At 38.1% G+C, this 19798-nt stretch overlaps 1 protein-coding gene across 3 annotated transcripts in view; it reads left to right on the top strand.

Moving 5' to 3' along the window:
- Positions 1-16698, top strand: part of GABRA1 (gamma-aminobutyric acid type A receptor subunit alpha1) — a 44940-nt gene extending 28242 nt beyond the window's left edge. For all 3 annotated transcript variants that reach the window (XM_087760125.1, XM_087760123.1, XM_087760124.1), the window contains exons 7-10: positions 1819-1962; positions 7349-7501; positions 10157-10359; positions 13858-16698. In XM_087760125.1, the coding sequence (XP_087616251.1) occupies positions 1819-1962; positions 7349-7501; positions 10157-10359; positions 13858-14166 (809 nt within the window). In that variant the 3' untranslated portion in view covers positions 14167-16698. The remainder of the gene's footprint in view (positions 1-1818; positions 1963-7348; positions 7502-10156; positions 10360-13857) is intronic.
- The last annotated feature ends 3100 nt before the right edge of the window (positions 16699-19798 follow it).

Here is a 19798-nt window from a genome sequence, read left to right as displayed (position 1 = left end):
AATGCTAAAGAGGTTCTGGAACAACAAAAAGCCATATGTTGTCAAAACAAAATCAGGAAGGCAGATGCTCTCCTCAGCTCTTACCACAAAAATCTGATTGTCAGTTTAAAACTAAGGCCGCTCTGGAAAGCAGCAGTGATCGGAGCAAAAGGCTGTGTTGCTACGTAGGCAGTATCTGAATTGGAAGCTGAGGAGGGAGGCTAAGCAGAGCACCCCGTCGGGCAGTCGCAGGGCAGGGCCAGCGCGTTCGCGCTGATGAGCGTACTCCCGTCCCTCTCGCCCAGTCCGGCTCCGGAGATCAGCCCTCTCTCTTCCAAACTACTCCCGTGCTCCAGAACAAGTAAAATGCTTGAAAATTAGTATTATTATTGCCACTCTTTCTTTATGTGGCTAGATTAGCAAGCCAATTCTTGTACTTACTGTGGCCATTATTTTTAAGGTCACAATTATTAAGACGTAGATTCGCATTTACCATTGATTCCAAAAAGCTATGTATATGTTACAGTGCTTGGGGAATATGAAGTCTGAGGGTAAAAGCACCCTTCTGCTTCAATAATGCGGGATCAAATGCCGTGCAATTAATTTACCAGCACACTCCATCCAACACCATCTCTTCAATTACTAACTGTTATCTCTTACATTGCTAAGATAAAATTACTAACTCACAAATGAGGTCAAGTGAATCAGATTCCTCCTTTTCCTTTCCTGCTTGCCAGTCCTGAAAAAAGGGGAAATCTCATCCCGTAGGCAGGAGTCTAGTGTCATTGTAGATGCCCTAAGAGGTCCCACCTGGCTTCCAGCTGCCTTTGGTGGGTGCAAGCTTTAAGTCGGTTCTGAGCACACATTCAGTCCCATACATGTCTTCAATACTCTTAGGTGTGAAGAATGACACTACACGCTTCTGTGTAGACAACTAACTCCCACCCGAACTGCTCAGCGTGAGAGCTGTCAGACTCCAGACTACGCAAAATGACAGAAGAATTTTACAAGGGGACAAAGATTAAAAATATTTATATATAGTTTGATTCCCAAAATAACATAAATAGCATACTAATAACAGCACACAAATACCTGGATGGCACATTTAGTATGCTACTGAATTATCTATGTAACATACTAGACTACCCAGGTTTAGAGAGCCCACAGTGTTTCTCTTTTGCTTCGTTCAAGACTCAAATAAATGTGAACTTGAGCATGAGCATTTCCCAGAAATAGCCAAAGCAAAAAATAGATTAATTGTGATTTCAACCCACTCGAGCCTAGGCAGCCTCAGAAACGTCTGCTATGCCTGTTATACAGCAAGGCGAGTGCGGGAGGGGGTTACCGAATGGAGAGCTGGAGCCAGGCCGATGATGATAACATCACTGAAGCCACTCCGAGAAGGACTTATTTTCTTACAGTGGCCCGGACAACACCACACTATGACAAACTGAAGGGACCAGGGCTCATCTTTCTTGATAGTAGTTAAAAGTTAGAGCTGGAATCCTCGCATGCCCATGAAATTCCACATCTCACTCTCGCTTACAGTTACTCAGATTTTACATAGGTAGGAATGATGTAAGAGAAAGACTTTCATGCCATTGAGGACCTACCTTAATCCAGCCCTACAGCAGATATTTAGCTAATCATCGCATGGATAGACCTATAATACCGGTTCTATTTCCCATAGATAAAAAGTTCCAGTAAGCTACTTGTGGGTTTCTACAGATAATTAAAGAGAATTTAATATTCAAACTACTGCTCAAACCGTTGTTCTGATAAAGCCATATGGCAATAGAAGGTGCAAAGCTGAAATGCAATGTATTTCTTTTAAATTAGATGCTTATACCAGAGCAGAGGTTGTGTATGAATGGACACGGGAACCGGCAAGGTCAGTGGTTGTGGCTGAAGACGGCTCTCGACTGAACCAATACGATCTGCTTGGACAAACTGTGGACTCTGGAATTGTTCAGTCCAGTACAGGTCTGTGAAAAAGGTTTTCTGGGAAGATATTTAACTGCCAAAATACAATTTAGAGCAGGAGAAAAAAATACAAAGACCAAAGAGTGAGAGAGGTAAATTGCAATGTATGAGCTTCAGATTAGGAAAACATGACTCTGAAAAGATAACATATCACGGTATTATTTTCCTACTTCAACTGGTGGTTAAAATATTTGAACAATTAAAAAGCTTCCTATAGTGACAGATCTAGCCAGAAGAAACAGTAATTTACATTATAAAGAAGCACTCCTCATATCCTTATCGTATTACTTACTTACTACAGAAGCTTAAAAAATAGTATAAGAATATGAACCCTCAAAGATCATATTCCTGGAGGCAGTGAAGTTGCTAAAAACAAGCATATAGTTTCTCAAGGAGGTATTTAGAGAGTGAAAAAAATACGTCATCAAATTAAAAAACATCTGGAACATCCAAACAGGATTTAGGTGTCTTAATGCTAGAACCAGCTTTAACTCCAAAACTATTAATGACATACAGAAATATAGCCAACATTTACAGTATTATTTTGAAGCTGGCTAAACCTTTGCTTTTTCACTTTGCAATGCTTGTTTCAAGATGTAATCTTTTTTTATTTTATTTTAATAATTTGGAAGGGGCATGAAGACCTAATTGCAGTAATAAAGTGAGCGGTAGGCACGAACAAGAGCTCAAAGTGTTGACTAGATGACTGTTCAATGGACCAAAGGAAGCACTGCATTAGGAGAAGTAGTTGTATTGCTTTGAATGCACCCGACGATGTGACTGAACTAGAGAAGTACACTTACACCTCCATCAACCAAACTTTCTAATGTGTCATTCGTAAAGTCAGTGAACATTTAAGGAAAAGTGAGTCAATTTGAGGTGAACCCTAATTCGTGTCTAAATTTTTTATTTAGCGTGTCAAAATATATTCGTATGCCCTATTAAGCCAACAAAATTTCTCACAGACAAAAGTTTCTAGTGGACCAATGTTCAGGTTAGTGCTTGGAAGCTTCCGTTCAGTTGATGTAATCCCAAAAGAAGAAAGCGGGGTGGCAGTAATAAGGACTTTGCATAAGAACAGTATCAACACAACTGCTCCCATAGATTCACTGCTTCCATTATTGAGCACAGAGCCGTGCATCGGACAAGTGAAAAGAAAAAGGGAGCACTCCTGGCCCAGCCACGGCTAGAAGTGTTGCCATTGACTTTGTGGAGTCAGTAATTCACCCCAGCTGCCCTTTGCTGAAAAGTCAACAGGATTTGGGAGGAACTGCAAGGATCTCGAGCTCTTTGCTCTGTCTGTTCTGAAGCTACTCGCTCAGAGAGACCTTGGCAACCTGCGTGCCTGCCCTTCTGCACTCATCGCCAAATCTTTGCTTGCTGGATGCATTACAAGGGCGGCAGGATAATCGGAAGAGACTCATAAGCTTGGGAACATACCTAAACCAAATAGATAATACCAGATATAGTTCAGGGTAATTAGATAGTAATGTGAGAAGCACCCTATAAATTATTAAGAAAGGCAGATAATAAATTTTTAAACAGAACTGAAGGCAAATATAAGAAGTGTAAAAATTCTTCATACATTTCAATGAAAAAAACAAAAAAAAAAATTATTTTGCCCATGATATTTCATAGGTTTGAATTCTGCCTCCTTTTTCTACCTGAAGAAACTCTTTGCCAAAAATGCTTTGCCTTCCCCCAATTAGTGGTGGGGACCAGAAGTGGTTAATCATCACTTTTCTCCCCATTCAGGCAGGTGGGCAGCTAGTCCCAACAGAATCCTCCAGCACATCTTTGTCCTCTGAGCATCTCTGTGTTAAGATATGACAGATGTAATGAAAATTATGAAATCCCTCCCTACTTTCAGAGTTGTGGATGATGACTCATCTGACAAAAAGAACTGAAGACAATCTTCACTTCAGAGTTCTCAGCACCTTTATTAGGCAAGAAAATGAAGCCCTTGTGCAGCTGATTCTGTGGATTGTTAGAGGCCTCTACATCATCTCGGGCAATTTTAAGACGATATTTATAGTAGTCTGGAATTCCAGACACGTATTTTCCAAGAATTTGGGTGTAACTGGGTTACTCTAAACATTCGCAAAACTATTAAATGATTTGGTCAATCCGTAAAGTCGTTTATTTTTTTCTTTAATTTCTTCCTTTGCTAGTAGGCCATCAGCTATCCTTACTTCTGGATATAGAACAAGATAACTACCAGTACTGATTTTTTTATGACAAGAGAATCTTGAAAGACTAAAACTTTTTTTATAGTGTAGTTATTCATCTATGCTGGCAATGGAAGGTGCAAGTACTACAGGCTTCAAAATAGTATTCAGTAAACAAAATAATAATCATTGTTGCTGCTGTTTTGCTTAAGCAAAGTCATCCATTTTTTACTTGTATGTGAAATTCCTGTCACTCTCCAACTACTGACTCATATGACTCTTAGAAAGAGTTCAAAATGATCTTTTTTGTAAGTACCTTAACAGATGCTTGAAGGGCTCGTGCAAGTTTCTATTTACATGGAATTATTTTGCCACCTTGAAAACACTGCTTTGCACTGAGAATCATCAGGATTTATACTCACCATGGTATATTTTTTTCTGATGTTCTGTAAATCTACTGAGAAGATGCTGTTCTTAAAGAGTTTTTCTATTGGGTTACATGGCTTAAGCAGTAAATGCGACATACTTTTAAATTAATGGCAAGGACAACCTTACTTCCTACCTACAGTGACAGAAAAAGTATTATTATAGCTAAAACTCAGTCCCTACCTCAAACCTTACGTCTAATGTGATGCACATTAATTTTAGGTGCTCACCTGATAAACTGCGTTTATTACAAATAGTTTACAGAACACTGGGTAATAGGTTTGACGCAACTTTACCAAATTATCAACTGTTTTCTTCTAAGGACACAGGTTAGTTTACACCACTTGAGCATTTGACTCAATGATTGTGATATACTGTAGAATTAAGGGCTGGTTCGAAACTGCAGCTACAGCAGTGTTGAGCACAGGCACAAACTCTTCCTGAGCGCTAGAAGTATTCAAATGTGGACAATCATTTGAAACATTAAGTTAATATAGATGAAGGAGTTGTGAGACCACTTTTAAATGCTTCATATTGTGTAATCATATAAACTAATTTAAACGTCATGGTATAAATAAAATGAAAAACAAATTTATCTGCTCAACACAGTTATCTGTAGAAGACTTTAGGAATTCCAAGGAAGCTAAAAAGAAATACCTTTCTAACGTCTTTGGATAAGAGAATAAGAGAATGTAAGATGCATAAGCTCCAACTTGTGCTACAACTTGTGCAAGGCTAGTCATCAGACACTATGGACGTAGGAGATGTTTTGCTCAAGAGCTATTTGAAGTTTTAGCTTGTAGGGAATTTCATGGCTGAATTACAAACCTTTGAAAACAGAGTTACAGAGGAATTGCTGGGAAGTTAGACAGCGGTCAGCAGCTGCCATGAATGTGGCTATGCTTTTCAATTAAAGAAAGCCATAAAATGTGGGAAGCTAAAGATTCAGTAAATAGCTGGAGTACTTCCATGTCCTGCAGTTATTTAAGTACATCTCATCCAAGATCCATTATCTTCTAATAAGTGACTGCAGTCCATTGGTACGTTGGAGACTTAAAAAGTTTTTGCCTTGTAACTGAAATGTAGGCGTTATTCTAGGCCTAGGCTTTGCCTGATTCGCTCCTCGTGGCATTACCTTTAGCTGACTTCTAGCTCAGACCTGCTGCAATGCTTAACAGATGAGAGTAATCCCTGTCTTTTTAATTGCCTTTATGCTTTGAATCTTGTTCTCATTTTCCAGAGGTTAAAAATACTTTGGTAATTTAAGCAGCTAAATAAAGCTTCAGAGCACAGTGGTGTGTTCACTCTGTATTCTTAGCTTGCCATCTACAATCACTGAATTAATTCTGACATACCGTTGTGAGCATTCTATATCTGATTGCATTAAAATAGCTTCCCACGTCATATTTTAGTAGATAAAATTAAATTACTGGCTCTTCTAGCCAAGGCTGGCACCCTTCATAAGATCATAATCTCTGCTACAGAGGAGAAGAAGGTTGTTTCAGTGAAAGTTAAAGAAAGGTGGGCAAAATTCAAGTAACAATGCCCACTATACTACTTCTGCCAGTCCTATTTTTGAAAGAAAATTTTTCTCGTGTATGCTTTGCTTTACCTCTCAATTTATCATTGATTCTCTTTTCCCCCTTTGCTACTATTTTTTGTATTGAAACATAGCAGGAGTAGTGTCACATCTTATTTATAAGCTTTCCTCAGGCTTATACCTTGAGCAAGATTGTTCAAATGAATGTTCTTCTAGACTCTGAATTAAAGAAAAGGGCATTTGACATGCTCGGTGCATAAGCAGTCAATGTCTAGACATAGTTTTTCAATCCAATTTAAGCTTTTCCTGTACAAGAGCAACTTTGTCTTTCCAACTGCCTAAATTTTAAAATAGAATACCAGTAATTTCACGTCATCTCTAATCTAGACAGAGGTTTCCGTTCAGTTACATGTCCACCTGTTTCTTTCCTAAGATAATGTTTATTGCATAAGAAGAAGAATCAAGCTACTCCAAAAAAAAAAAGTCAGAGTAATAGGTTTTCCAGTCTTTTAAGACTATACTGTTTTTCAAAATCCATTTCCAGTGATGTACATAATGATCTGAAAATGAGGCATTACTTGCTGTGCTCTCACATGAAAGGTTTATAGAGTCATATAAATACTTAAGATTCCCTTTCAATTGCGATTAGAATACCCAACTCGTATGTTTTTGTAGCACCCAAAAAGTTAGTGCTAATGAAAATATTCTGTGTAATTCTTGCGTTGTCCATTTACTTCAGGAGAGAATAATCAGTTACTGAAGTACTGAATTAGCAGAACAGGGACACTTAATCTTCAGAGTACATAAATCACAGACAGTGGTAACGCGGACACAATCACATCAACAATTGCACCTTAAGCCTGGTCTGACTGAAACGCTTCTGAGTGCCTGTCTTGAGTTAGTCTTTGTATGATGTTTACATGTGTATATTATGGTGGTTTTCCATCTTCTAATGGAATAAGGCCTTTCACAAGAGGCTTAAACGGCCACCAGTTAATGCACTTCCATTCACTACTCAGCAGAGATGAAAAGATGTAAATTTAATTAGCGTTTCCCAGAACTGTCCAGTTTTGTCTTATTAGTGGAACTTCGGAACCTGCTTTATTACATGTTTTCTTCAGACCTGACCTGATTGGATCTGAGGACTTTATTGTTACAATGGGGGTGAATATAATGAAAAAATACTTCCTATGAAGCCCTCTAATATGTATATTTATACAAGCTTTAATGTTCCTGTTTTTCTTGTTCTCAGGGGAATATGTTGTTATGACTACGCATTTTCATTTGAAGAGAAAGATCGGTTACTTTGTCATCCAGACTTATCTGCCATGCATCATGACAGTGATACTGTCACAGGTGTCCTTCTGGCTTAACAGAGAATCTGTTCCAGCAAGAACCGTATTTGGTAAGCAAGACCTATAAACCGCTTGGCAATCGTAAGCCAAATAGCTTTAAGAAATTTTATGGTAAAACTCGTCATGCATAACACAGCACTGAAGATCAGCACGAGCCTGGGCATAGCGCAGTAGACAACGGTTAACACGTTTTGTTGTGAAGATGTAGTAGAAGCTGATTTAAGGTCCAAAGCCTTTAAACTGATTTTAAAAAGAGACCTGAAAATATCTTAAGCGATCTATTACAGTTTGACCTTTCCAAAACAATAAGTATATGAATAGAACATTTCTGACAATGGCAATGACATTCATTCATGGTGGGGATTGTCAAAAGGGCTTTAATCAATGCGTTTTGATCATTTGACATCCTTAGGCCCTTTGAAAATTCTTATCGTAAAAATCTTTTCCATCAGTCCCTTTTGCAGGCTGCTGCTAAAGGTGTCCTATTGAAATCGGTTAGAATGGTAAACAGATGCACTCAACAAATGCGGTAAGCAGTCAGTCTAAAGGACTCTAAGTTTGTACAGTTGGTCCCTAGTGTTTTAACCACTGCCTGCAAATGCTTATCCTAAAATTAGAAACAAACAACTAGCATATTCTTTGGAGATATTAATCCAAGTCAAGTACATAATTAAAAAATAAAAAAAAAAACAAAAAAAAACCCAAAAAACCCAAAAACCCCCGAAGATGTAACAAATCTTCAGTTAAGGAAAACAGACGCTGAGACTCCTGCTAAGTGACCCGCTCTTTTTTGCGATGCTCAGCTGGGACACCTGAGCACCGCAGGCAGAAGGAGGCAGAAGAACAGACAGCCGAGCTGGCTTTTACACTAGTTCCCCTGCCTCAGGGCACTGCCGGGGCAGGACGCCATGGGCCTCCCACTTTGCCAAAGAGAATTTACCCATTTACACTGGACACAGCAAAACCAGGGTCACAAGGCCTGATGCTGAGAAATGCAGGCTCTGAAACTCTTGTTGACCAAGAGCTATTTTTATTGACCTTTTCTGACACCCTTCACAGCTGTGCTTTAGTTTCCCAGTGGCTCTGGAAATCAATGACAACTTGCATAGCCTTAGACATCATGAACCAAAGTAGAGGCTTTCTGTTGATATACAGATGTGCGCTTACAGTAGAATAGCTTAGACCACAGTATAATTAACCTTGATTTACATAATATTGTTCAGATTAACATCTAAAATTAGTTACGAATTTTTATTATCGACTTCACTGAGAATTAACCTGGGACTTTTACGGGCCTCTGTAGTAAAACTGCAACTATTTTACGTCTTTTCGTGCATGCCATTTAAAAAGAAATGTCAATGATCAGTTTGAAATGCTATACTTTATTGTCCCAAGATGGAGAACAAAATTTGCTAGTCTCACAATGAATAATATATCATACTGCATGATGTTCAAGCTGCTATCTTCACAGGCTCAAGAACCCCCACATTTCTGAAAATTTTCCTTCTAGAAGACAGTTATTTAGTAAATAGTCTTGTGTTTACTCCATCATTATGTACCAAGATAGCTTTTCAAGATAGCTTTTTCATTTCGTAATGGCAGTGAAACAATGTTTCAGAAAGTTTTGTGGGAACGTATATACGTACAGAAGCACAACTTACCTCTTTTCGTCCACTTAGTACCACAGATAATAAAAACTATAAATCCTGTTTTGCTACTATGTAAGCTCACTAATAATGAGTCAAAGACAAGATTAGGTTGCCTCTCAGGGAAGAGAAATTGCTTCCTCATTAGGCGCTAATAATTCAAGCTCTTTACACCAGCATGTAAATACATTGCTCATTATTTGGCCTATTTAGACCACGGCACATTCTCGCTACTGCTCGGTGCGGCGAAGATGAACTTGCAAGGCACGTTCGCGACATGACACCGCAGTTGTCAAGGGAACTTGCGGACATGTGATTTGATGTAAACGCCTGGCCCGCACCCGTAGATTTTTTTCCACGCAGCTGCGAGCAGAGCGAGTTCAATACGGTCCTGCTTGCTCTCTGTGGCCGGTTAAGGGAAAAGGTTCATCAGCACTGACAAGCTCTGATCTCAGAAATGCAAATTACGTTATCATTGTTCTTTCATAAATTCTTTGCTATTTTCAGGGCATCAGTGAATAAAGGGACAGAAATCTGTATAACCATCAATTCAAATAAATGTAACGTCACCCAAAGCTTAGTGCATTTCAGTATACGTTTGAAGCAGCATATACCAAATAAGCTGAATGAAAACAACAAGTTTTTTAGTCTTCTATCTAAACATCTTAGCGCTGTGGCAAGACAAGACTAAAAACGTTACGTTGTTACCTCCGTAGGACAATTCACAGGGCAGGAGTAAGGAACAGCAGTAACGATGCTCCAAATACCAGGAAGCATAGAGTAGTATCCAGTCCACAACTCAAAATATTATTTCCATTCCAACCTTAAAAATATTGTTCTACTACAACAGTGTCAGAGAATAAAGGTATAAAAGACGTTTTGAAGATCCTGCAACTTCCCCAGAACTGGAAATCTGATACCCTTAATTAGCACAGAAGCGGGGAGGTGTGTAAGAATTAGGGCTGAAGACAAGGCTTTCCCACCCATTGTGACAGCTGAGAAACGGAGCACAAAATATAGCCACCGATCCACAGCCGCTGAAACCGTTCGCTTTTGCAGGAGTGACGACCGTCCTGACAATGACCACTCTGAGCATCAGCGCCAGGAATTCGCTCCCCAAGGTGGCCTACGCCACTGCCATGGACTGGTTTATAGCCGTGTGCTACGCCTTCGTGTTTTCTGCGCTCATCGAATTCGCAACAGTGAATTACTTCACAAAGAGAGGCTACGCGTGGGATGGCAAAAGCGTTGTTCCTGAAAAGGTAACACCACTTAGTATCTATCCCGACACGTCATACTGTGCCGTGCTTGGTCGCTATATGGCCTTTTTTTAGCCCGCTGGAAATTCTTATTATTTAGAATAGTGAGCAATTATTCCAAGAGAGTTTCCTCATGTGCTCGCACACAGCATGTCTACACACAAACAATGATGACTTAGACATTGAGTACCTAAATACTACTTTTGACATACTGGATGGTATTTAATGCTATTAATAATTAAAAATTTTACTGAGATTTTGACTTGTGCAACCAAGCAGAAAGAAGATAAATGTGTATTTTTTTTTTAAAGGGAAGGCAATTAATTTTCTAGTGTTTGAGCAAGAGAAAATGGGGATGCCTCAGTATAAATGTAGAAAAAAAATCTTGTGGCTACTGTATTTGGCAGTTTCCAAAGTATATTGCTCCCCAACATGAACTTCAGGAGGACTCTGTGATCATGACCAAATAAATCACCGCAGGACCTTTTCTTTCCTTTCTTTTGCCTCCTATCATTTCCCTAGCTCTTAAAAATAGAAATATTATTTTTACTTCTTAGTCTAGAGGAGAAATGGATTTGTTTTGGGGGAAGCATTGGCAGCTGCGTTGGGAGTGTGCAATCGGATCCATACCTCCCTGAACGCAGCAGGGAGACACCGCACTGACTGCCTTTGGTCCGGGATCAGGCCCAGCCTGTAAATCACAGGCGCATCAAGAAATTGTTGAGGACATTTAGGGGACGAAAGAGAGAGTTTCCCATTTCCTGTGAGTTATCATGTCAGCTGCTTCTGTGAGGAAGCTCAATTGTTGGGGCTTTTTTTTTTTTTTTGAGAGAGAGATCTTGAAAGAGATTTTTAACTTCCCTAATTGGTTATTATGAACATTCACAGACTAGAGATTCAGCAGAATAAATATTTGGAGGAGCAGATGTTACTCATTGGTACATGAATATATGTGTTCAATTCAGGAGTGTATGCCTATATAGACTTTTTTTTTTTTTTCCTATTGGAGTTGCACAAGTCAGTGAGAAAACAGAAATAAAATTAGGACATTTACAGAACAGCAACTAATTCAAAAGTATTGTAGAACAAATGAGTGAAGTAACAAAACAAACTTAATGAGCTGCACGACTGCTGGTGAATATTGAGTTTTCAGTTACTGATGATACTTTTATTGAAAATAATTTGTTTGATTTTTTGTTGTGCTCCTATCTTTATGATATCTATTGTGAAAATGGGCTATATTAATAGAACAAAATCCTTAAATGTTAAATATTGCCTTGTTAATATAACCTACCTTGAACACAGTTACTGTAATCGGCCATTTTATAACCACACCAAGATAAACACAATATTCAAACACTGTTTAAAACATTGGAAGATCTATGGCTTTGCATTCCTCAACAGGTAAGGGTCTTTATGTGTCATTTGATCTAAGTCAGCAAAGACCTACCGGTACCTGGCAGAGCGCATTATCTGCAGACGTAAGGGAAGCCGAGCAAGGCAAACTAACGGTGAACAGAGCATCGCAGCTTAATAAAGTTTAGGGCTCTAACTAGCTGTCATATTACTTTTTCATCAAGTTGAATTTGACATGAAATATTAAGACCCTGACCGGCATCAGGACTTTCTGTGGATCATATTCCTCGTGACATTTAAATCTATAGAATGGGTCTCCTCAGAGACTTCTGTGAAACGGTTCTTTGACCGCTGGATTTATTGCCGCTCACTAGAGTCTTGAGCTGAGAAGGAAACAGCACTGGCTTCATGCTCAGCAAGTGTGTTAGCAGCCTTCCTGCTCAGGAGGAAAAGGTCAGACAGACACACACACAAAAAAAAAAAAAAAAAGAAAAAAAAAAGTCTTTCTGACATCACCTTTCTTCTTTTCTGAGTATTTTTTTTCAACTTGTTTGTTCTTCCTATTCAGCAGAAATATTCTAAGACAATTTGAAGCTTTTCCTTAGCCTCAAGCTAAGCTGAGCATTATTGCATGAAATAAAGAGCATCTTCATCAGAGTCATTAGGTGAATCCCTTTTCTTCCTCAGTAGCAGAAACGTACCACCGCGGCCTCCGTGTCCTTCCTGCGCGGGCTCCAGGCCATGCCTCACAAGCCTCTCCCCACTTGCCCTGGTGCTTTTGCAGCTGCCCTTCACATTGCCAAGCGTCCTGCAGGGGCCCATCTGCTCCCTGAAACGCTCGCCTCTCCAACAAGAGCTTTTTACCAAAGTCCCCCTCCTGGGGGGTCTATAGAGCTATCGATCTGTAGTTGATCTGTCATAAAAAGTACTGTGACTGCTTTAAAAAATATTGCCTTCGTGGGACAGCTGCTTCTTGGAAATAGAGAATTATATTTGCTATTTCGTGAAATGACATACTAGATCGCATTCTGCTGATACTTTCTCTTTAGCCATATCTTTTTTTCTCCTCCTTCCAAGAAGATAAAATGGATAACATTTGCCTATTCTTTTTGTGGCAAATACTGCCTAAAGATTTTCTTAGCTCTTGGGATTTTTTTGTTATCTGTTTTTTTCTCATAATTTCTCAGAGAAACTTGGAGCAAAGCGATGCTTTTTACACCTCCTTAATGACCCACTGCATCTCTCTCCTGCATTTATCCTTGCGCAGTGGCGGGAGGAAGGGTCTGAACTGCCTGCAGCAACAGGGACAGCTGAATTCCAACTGGTAACCCCAGATGTCAAAATTTAATTTTTTTTGCTACAAGTAGATCCCAGAAATAGAATACTAGAAAACATAAGGACCCAGGGGAAAAATCTAGGTATTCTTTCTGATCAATAAGTTCTTCGCCACTGAAGGATTTTCAATACATTCTTGCTTTAGCAATATAGGTAGGTGGATGCAAAAATCATACAGCTATTTAAGTCCCTGTATGTGGAATGGCTTTCAGCCATTATCATCCAAGTGTAACATTCAAACGAGAACATTAAGATTCTGTTCTGTAATGCATATACTTTTGGTGTAAACTGTTAATGAACAGAATAGTGGCAGCTTTGCATTTTATTAAATAATCCCCTCAGTGCATGGTCACATGATATTTTTATTGTATATTTGTATGTATGAACTGTGTTAGAACGCATCATATAACATTATTTGTCTTAATATTGGAAAGCTACATTAAGTAGTTACTTTTTGTCCTGGTCAAGCAGCACAGTTGACTAAGCAAGTATTGAATTATGAGCGGTTTGTCACTGGTGATTACCATTAAGGGTAATTTTGTCAGTCAGTGAGCCTAGCTATCAGTGTAAGTCCTTATTATACTTTATCCATCATCTAATTTGGTTTAACTAATACAAGTAACGCAGATGGATGATTTTGTCTTCACCTAAATATTTTGAATGAGTCACGTATCCAGACACTAACTTCTTTCTTACAGCTTATTACAATTTGTGGTATAAATTTGATCAATTGCAAAATTTTACGGGGCTTTTTCATAATCTTATCTGTTGAGAAGATAGTGAGAATAAAACGTTTTCTTCTTTCTTCAGCCAAAGAAAGTGAAGGATCCTCTCATTAAGAAAAATAACACGTACACAGCTGCAGCTACGAGCTACACCCCTAATATTGCAAGGGACCCTGGGCTGGCAACCATTGCTAAAAGTGCAACGATTGAGCCCAAAGAAGTTAAGCCAGAGACAAAACCTGCAGAACCCAAGAAAACTTTTAACAGCGTCAGTAAAATTGATCGACTATCAAGAATAGCCTTCCCATTGCTTTTTGGAATCTTTAACTTAGTCTATTGGGCTACCTATTTAAACCGGGAACCCCAGCTAAAAGCTCCAACTCCGCATCAATAACCTCATTTGTTCGTATAGTTCCGTTTTGTCTTTTGCTCTGGGAATTGCTTCCCGTTCTCACATACAGTAATTCCCATTTGCTTCATTGCCTCTGTCTTAAAGAGAATAAAGGTTTCTTTATTTAACAAACGGTAAAATATATCTGTACATTTAAAAAACCTGTGTGTGACGGAGAGAACAATATAAGCTATATACTTTGGAAAAGTGATTCTGAAAATGGGAGAGAAAGAGTTGTAGAGTAATGAAAAACAGAAAAAGGAAACCATTTGTAGATAGCTTAGTACTGAACGTTCCCCAAAGGTATTGTATACGTATGTGAAAAAGATATTTTTATTCAAAGGATCGTAGGGAGTGGGAAAATATTCTTTATGACGTTCCTGATGCACATACTATACTGCACCATTTATTCAACCACCATTTATAGTCTTTTCAAGGATGTAAAGCTTTCCATTTGCTGAATCCCATCAGATACGTTATTTTCCTAATGCCTTTTCTCTTCTCTATTCCAAACCACCTGACTTATGATATTAAATGGTCTTTAAAGAAAAAGGAAATCTACTCACTCTAGGTACAGTTTGTCACTGTATAGCACATAAGATCTAACGGTAACAAATGTTTTAATCTGCTGTCTTACCGCAGTCTTGTTCTAAGCGTTAGGTTGTCACTAGAGTAGATTTAAAACCAGTTGCACGATCAAGTGCAGATCCCAAGTTCCCTCTATCACCTCAGTAATCCCAACAATTCCTGGATGCTTTTACAGATAGCTTTTACTCATCACTATGTTTTAGAGAGGTAAAAAAAAAAACCACAAACAAAAAACAAACCAACAATTTTTGCAAGCTCTAGATATGTTGAATGTATTCTTTTATAAAATGATACATTAAAAAGAAGCTTTAGACTGAGATTTATGGATAGCAGAAAGACAAAATATAGTATTTAAATAATATGTAAATATGCAGCATGAGATTGTACATTTTTTTACTTTTTTAAAGTTGTGTTCTTAAAACATTGCGTAGGGTTCACCTCTTAGCTCTTAATATGTTGTTAAATGCTCAATAAAACATATTTAGAGCCTAAATTAAAAAAAAAAAATCAGTGGTACTGGAAAGCCTAAAAAAAATACATACGCAGAAAGTGCTTGGAATTAATTCCATTTGTAAAGTGGTTAAGTGTACAGTAGCTTGCAATTTGACAATGTCATCCGATGTATACTATTAGATGAATGACTGGTCTGCTCAGGTCATGCATAAATACTAAAGTATGGGATTATATTTGGTAGGTAAAAATGGTGAAATATTTGTTAAGACAGAAGTTCATCTGTATACTACTGCTATATTTGCTGATACATAACTGTTACAATAAGTGATGTAATATATGTAGCATTAAATACAAAAAAGTCATACATAAAAGAATGTACAGGAAACTAGATTTTATTGAGTAAACTTACTACATTCATTTTTACTGTAGCAATATATTTGTAGGAACAATATGTAAGGGCTTTAAATACAAGATGTCCATTTTGCAGGTATTGTGCTCCCTTTAAAGAAATTCTAGTCAGTATCATTACTGCTGATTCTTAGAAATAAAATTTCAGATAAAGAATTTCCAAAAAAGATGGGAAGAATGGTGGATATTTGCAAGCATCAATTAAAAAAACCCGTAATATATGGTATTGAATGAATTTTAAAACAATGCTACATGAGCCTCCAGAGAAACAGCTACTGAGAGTCAAATTTCATAGGCAATGTTTTCTAAACTCTTTCTCAGTAAATCAAAAAGTTGACATTCTCTATCTACAAAAGGAAATAGTTAATATTTTGTTTAGAGAAGATTTTTTTTTTTTTTAAATAATGCTTCATTGTCTAACATTTAGTCCTGTCTAAACTTGATAAGTTATCTGATTGGAGCTCATTAAAAGGGGATGTTTCATCTTCTGGTATCATGTGTAGATACATGTATAGAAAAAAAATAAACTATGGCTCTTTAACTTCTGTGTACTTGTTTATCTTGTTATTTTTGGCGTTAAACTAGTGTGTTCATTTAGGGCATTTTACCTTCCTAGCAATTCATAGCTACCTTTTGGTCTGCATTTTGCACATTAGATGTGAATATTACTTAACTAGTCTGCTTTTTGCTATGCAATGATTGCATTATATCACCTCTTAGTTAGTCTGTGCCGATAGTATTATACTGTATAAACCTGATTGCACAGTTTATCAAAGACAAGGTATTCTCTATGTAGCTTTTTTACAATGCTTTGCTAAACCATGTAATAATAGTAAGTCTTCCTTGAAAATAATGATACACTCTTATAGAGGACAGTTTCTGTTTACTCCTGGGATAATTTTAAAAAGATGACATTGAATGTTTATTGCACCTCAGTGCAGTGATGTGGCAATAAAACCTAAATCTAATAGAGGTTGTTTATGGCAGAAGCATGTATTGCTTTACAGAGTTTAGCAAAAGCTCTTTATTTTATGTCAGACTGTAATTCTATTATAATAATAAAGCTAAAAATGTTCAATAATGAAAGTGAATGTTTTACTTTGGTTTTCTTTAGTTACTGCCTTTTATGACACATTGCTTGATAAACTGCTGTTCATTCAAAAACTTAGTTTCTGTGCATTTGGTAATGAATGCAGTTTTAATAGATGTAATTTTCTGTCCAGTCTTTTCCAGGGACAAATATTACAGGAATGTTTCTGAAATATGATTTGACATTCAAAAAAAGATAGTTCAGTCTGTACACTGTATATCCAGTACAGCAATTAATTGAATCAGATGAACAACTGTTAAGCTTTAGCACCACAAGAATGAATATGATATAGGGTAGGAACAGAATAAAATGCATTGTCTCCCAGATAAAATGGCAGATAAAGCAGAGAGTGAGAGTAAAAATGTGGGTATTTATGTTATGGATTTCACTGTTTAAATAAATGCACAGATCTAAAAGACTGTTAGAAGAGAACCTCAGGCTGTGCAAAATAATATTATTTCAACTTACTTACTGAGTTGTGGGGATTGCATTCGAACAAGCATATGTATAGCTTGAAAACTTTGATTCTCAGCTCTTCATTCTTTCCACATCAAAAAATACAGAGAGAGAAGTCATTCCAGTGTATTCAGCCCTCAAATTTTCTTGGAAAAGTTCCTGCAAAGCAAGGCTCATGCTCTTATGTAGGGGGAGACAACCAATTGCAGACATACAGTTTGAGAGGATCCAAAGCAGGAAAGGCTGATGTACATGACATCATTCATAGTGCTCTTTAAGGATGAGTCCTACAGAAGGATTCTTCAAAATGGAAGGAAAGATTTTGTTAATATGGACTTAGATTCTATTAACTTATTATGCTTTCCTCTATTTTGAATGAGAATAATGCAATCTGAATCCCTGTTCCTTGCCTCCTCCTCCGAACTCCACGGAGATGAATCCCTATGGAAACCCACACAGGATTTTCTGGAGGAGTGCGGTAAAGAAAGTGGCGAGTGGCACTGCACGCCCACCTCCTGTGCTCACATGCCAGATGCAGAGCATGCATGGGGATTCTCACGTCTCCTTTCTCACTGCTCAGGCACTTTTCGGCAAAATTTTACTCGAGTAAAATGGGCAAAAATATCTAGATGCAACAGGATTTGACTCGGAGAAAAATAAATCGCACTATTCAGCTTCGCAGAGTGGAAGAACAGGCTCGTCTGATGACAGGTTCACAGTCACCAGACAGTCCAGCGTGACACCCTGACATGGCGTTGCTGTTTGCTCTGAGAGTACACCTGTAGGGGAAACTCCTCCAGTTTTTCTTGGATCATTCCTAGAAGCTACCGCAGGACTTTCTTAATGATCAAGAATTTTTTTACACCACCAACAGCTTTCTTAATGATATTCTTTCTCTTGGACTGACTACGTAAGACCTGAAAAAACTGATTTCCTTTTCTCTCTATTTCCTTCTGTTTTTCAGCAATATGGTAAATAATAAAAGCTTATGAAACACCCTAATGGCTAGAAAATGGGACACACATGCTTCAGGGAGCAAATAATAAAGAGAACCTCTTTCAGCCTGCGCTTTGTATCTGAATGACTGTCCAAATAAATTAGCGTGACTGGGGAAAGTCAAACTTTTTCTTAGTGGCTGTAAAAATATCAGTCATACTTTAAAAGAGAAAACCTCAAGATCCCGTCAGACTTTCTATAGCAGATCCACAGAAGAAAAAAAAAATCCTCCTGCTATGCATAAACATGACATAGCTTAAATAAAAATGTGTTTGCAGTCTTCCCACATGAATGTTGCCAATGAAGTGTATTATCAGCTTGTCAAAGTGTTGCTGTCATGTTACATCGGATTACAAACTACGTCAAATACAACAAGCGAGGTAAAAGCCTTGGAAGGACAAGGTTCTATAGGCTCCGTCACTCTGGCTACGGGCCCATCGACCAGGCAGGATGACTTCACAGCTGCCGATAAACTTCTTTGATTCAACTGCTTTAGGGCATTTGAAGATGCTCCGAGGAGATTTTGCGCTTGCAGCACAGCTGTTACAGGCACTTCACCCAAAGACTAGAGACATCGCCCCTCAAAAGCCTGCAGACAGACAGACTGACCAGCAAAGGGCACTGCTTTTCCGAGTGCGCTGTCGAGGGAGGCAAGATGTATTTGCTGCACGCTTTCTCCAACCAAGGACCTTTGAATGCCAACAGATAGGATGAATTTCTTTCCAAATGTCCTCATATATGAAGTATTCGATTAACCTCAAGTTGTACAAGCCTAAGGATCTGAAACAGGCCTATGATGCTAAGTTTGTTTAGAAGTGGCTTGCTAATGGTTGCCCAGAAGGCACTATCTTTGCTACACGATAGTTTTACGTGTATGCATCATCTGCGTAATACTAGGTGACTAAACTGCCTCATAGGAAAAAAATAATTCAGGTACTATGGGACTAATGCAAATTTCTTGACACCCCCCCCCCCCCCCATACTTAGAGCTCCTATTCCATTACTGCCCGTGGCAGCAGAACAACCCCTCTAAACAAGGGGTTTGTAAGCTTCTAGGATTGCTCTCCACTGTAGTGATATTTATTAATGCAACAGATTTACCGCAAGGATATGAAAACTTCCAGAAAAAATTAAACAGAAGAAAATCTTTTATGGTCATCTAAAACCAAAAATAAATCCTTGTGAAGCTACAATAGAAAGATCTTTCTCTTAAGTTAAATTACTTTTTTATTAAACACCTCACAAAAACAGAGAAGTGGATTTCAGCCAAGAATCTTTTAAATGAATGCGCCTTTCAAGTAAGAGAAGAAGCCAATAGAGGCCACACTAAAAATCTCTGCCAATTGTTAGGACCTACTGTAGGGACATAAATTTAAGAAAGAAAAACAACGTTTTTCAATTAAACATAATCAACTAAATGAAGAGGCCACCTCCTTTTTGGATGAAATTGTTCATTTCAATAGCTTCAGGAGGTGTTTTAGACAGGGTTTTTGCTTTGATTTTTTTTTTCCTACAACAAACCATGAAATTCAACTTCAGTTTTCATCTTTTTCCTGTCTGAGGGACTACGGCAGGCATGAAGAGGTAAGGGACACACTTCTCAAACGTAATGGTGCGTATCTCAGGAAATAACAGCGTGGGAGT

Source organism: Nipponia nippon, unplaced genomic scaffold (assembly GCF_047370975.1).
Source record: "Nipponia nippon isolate SJK-2023a ecotype South Korea unplaced genomic scaffold, ASM4737097v1 scaffold_21, whole genome shotgun sequence".
In the NCBI taxonomy this organism is placed as follows: Eukaryota; Metazoa; Chordata; class Aves; order Pelecaniformes; family Threskiornithidae; genus Nipponia; species Nipponia nippon.
This window is presented reverse-complemented; position numbering and strand designations above follow the sequence as displayed.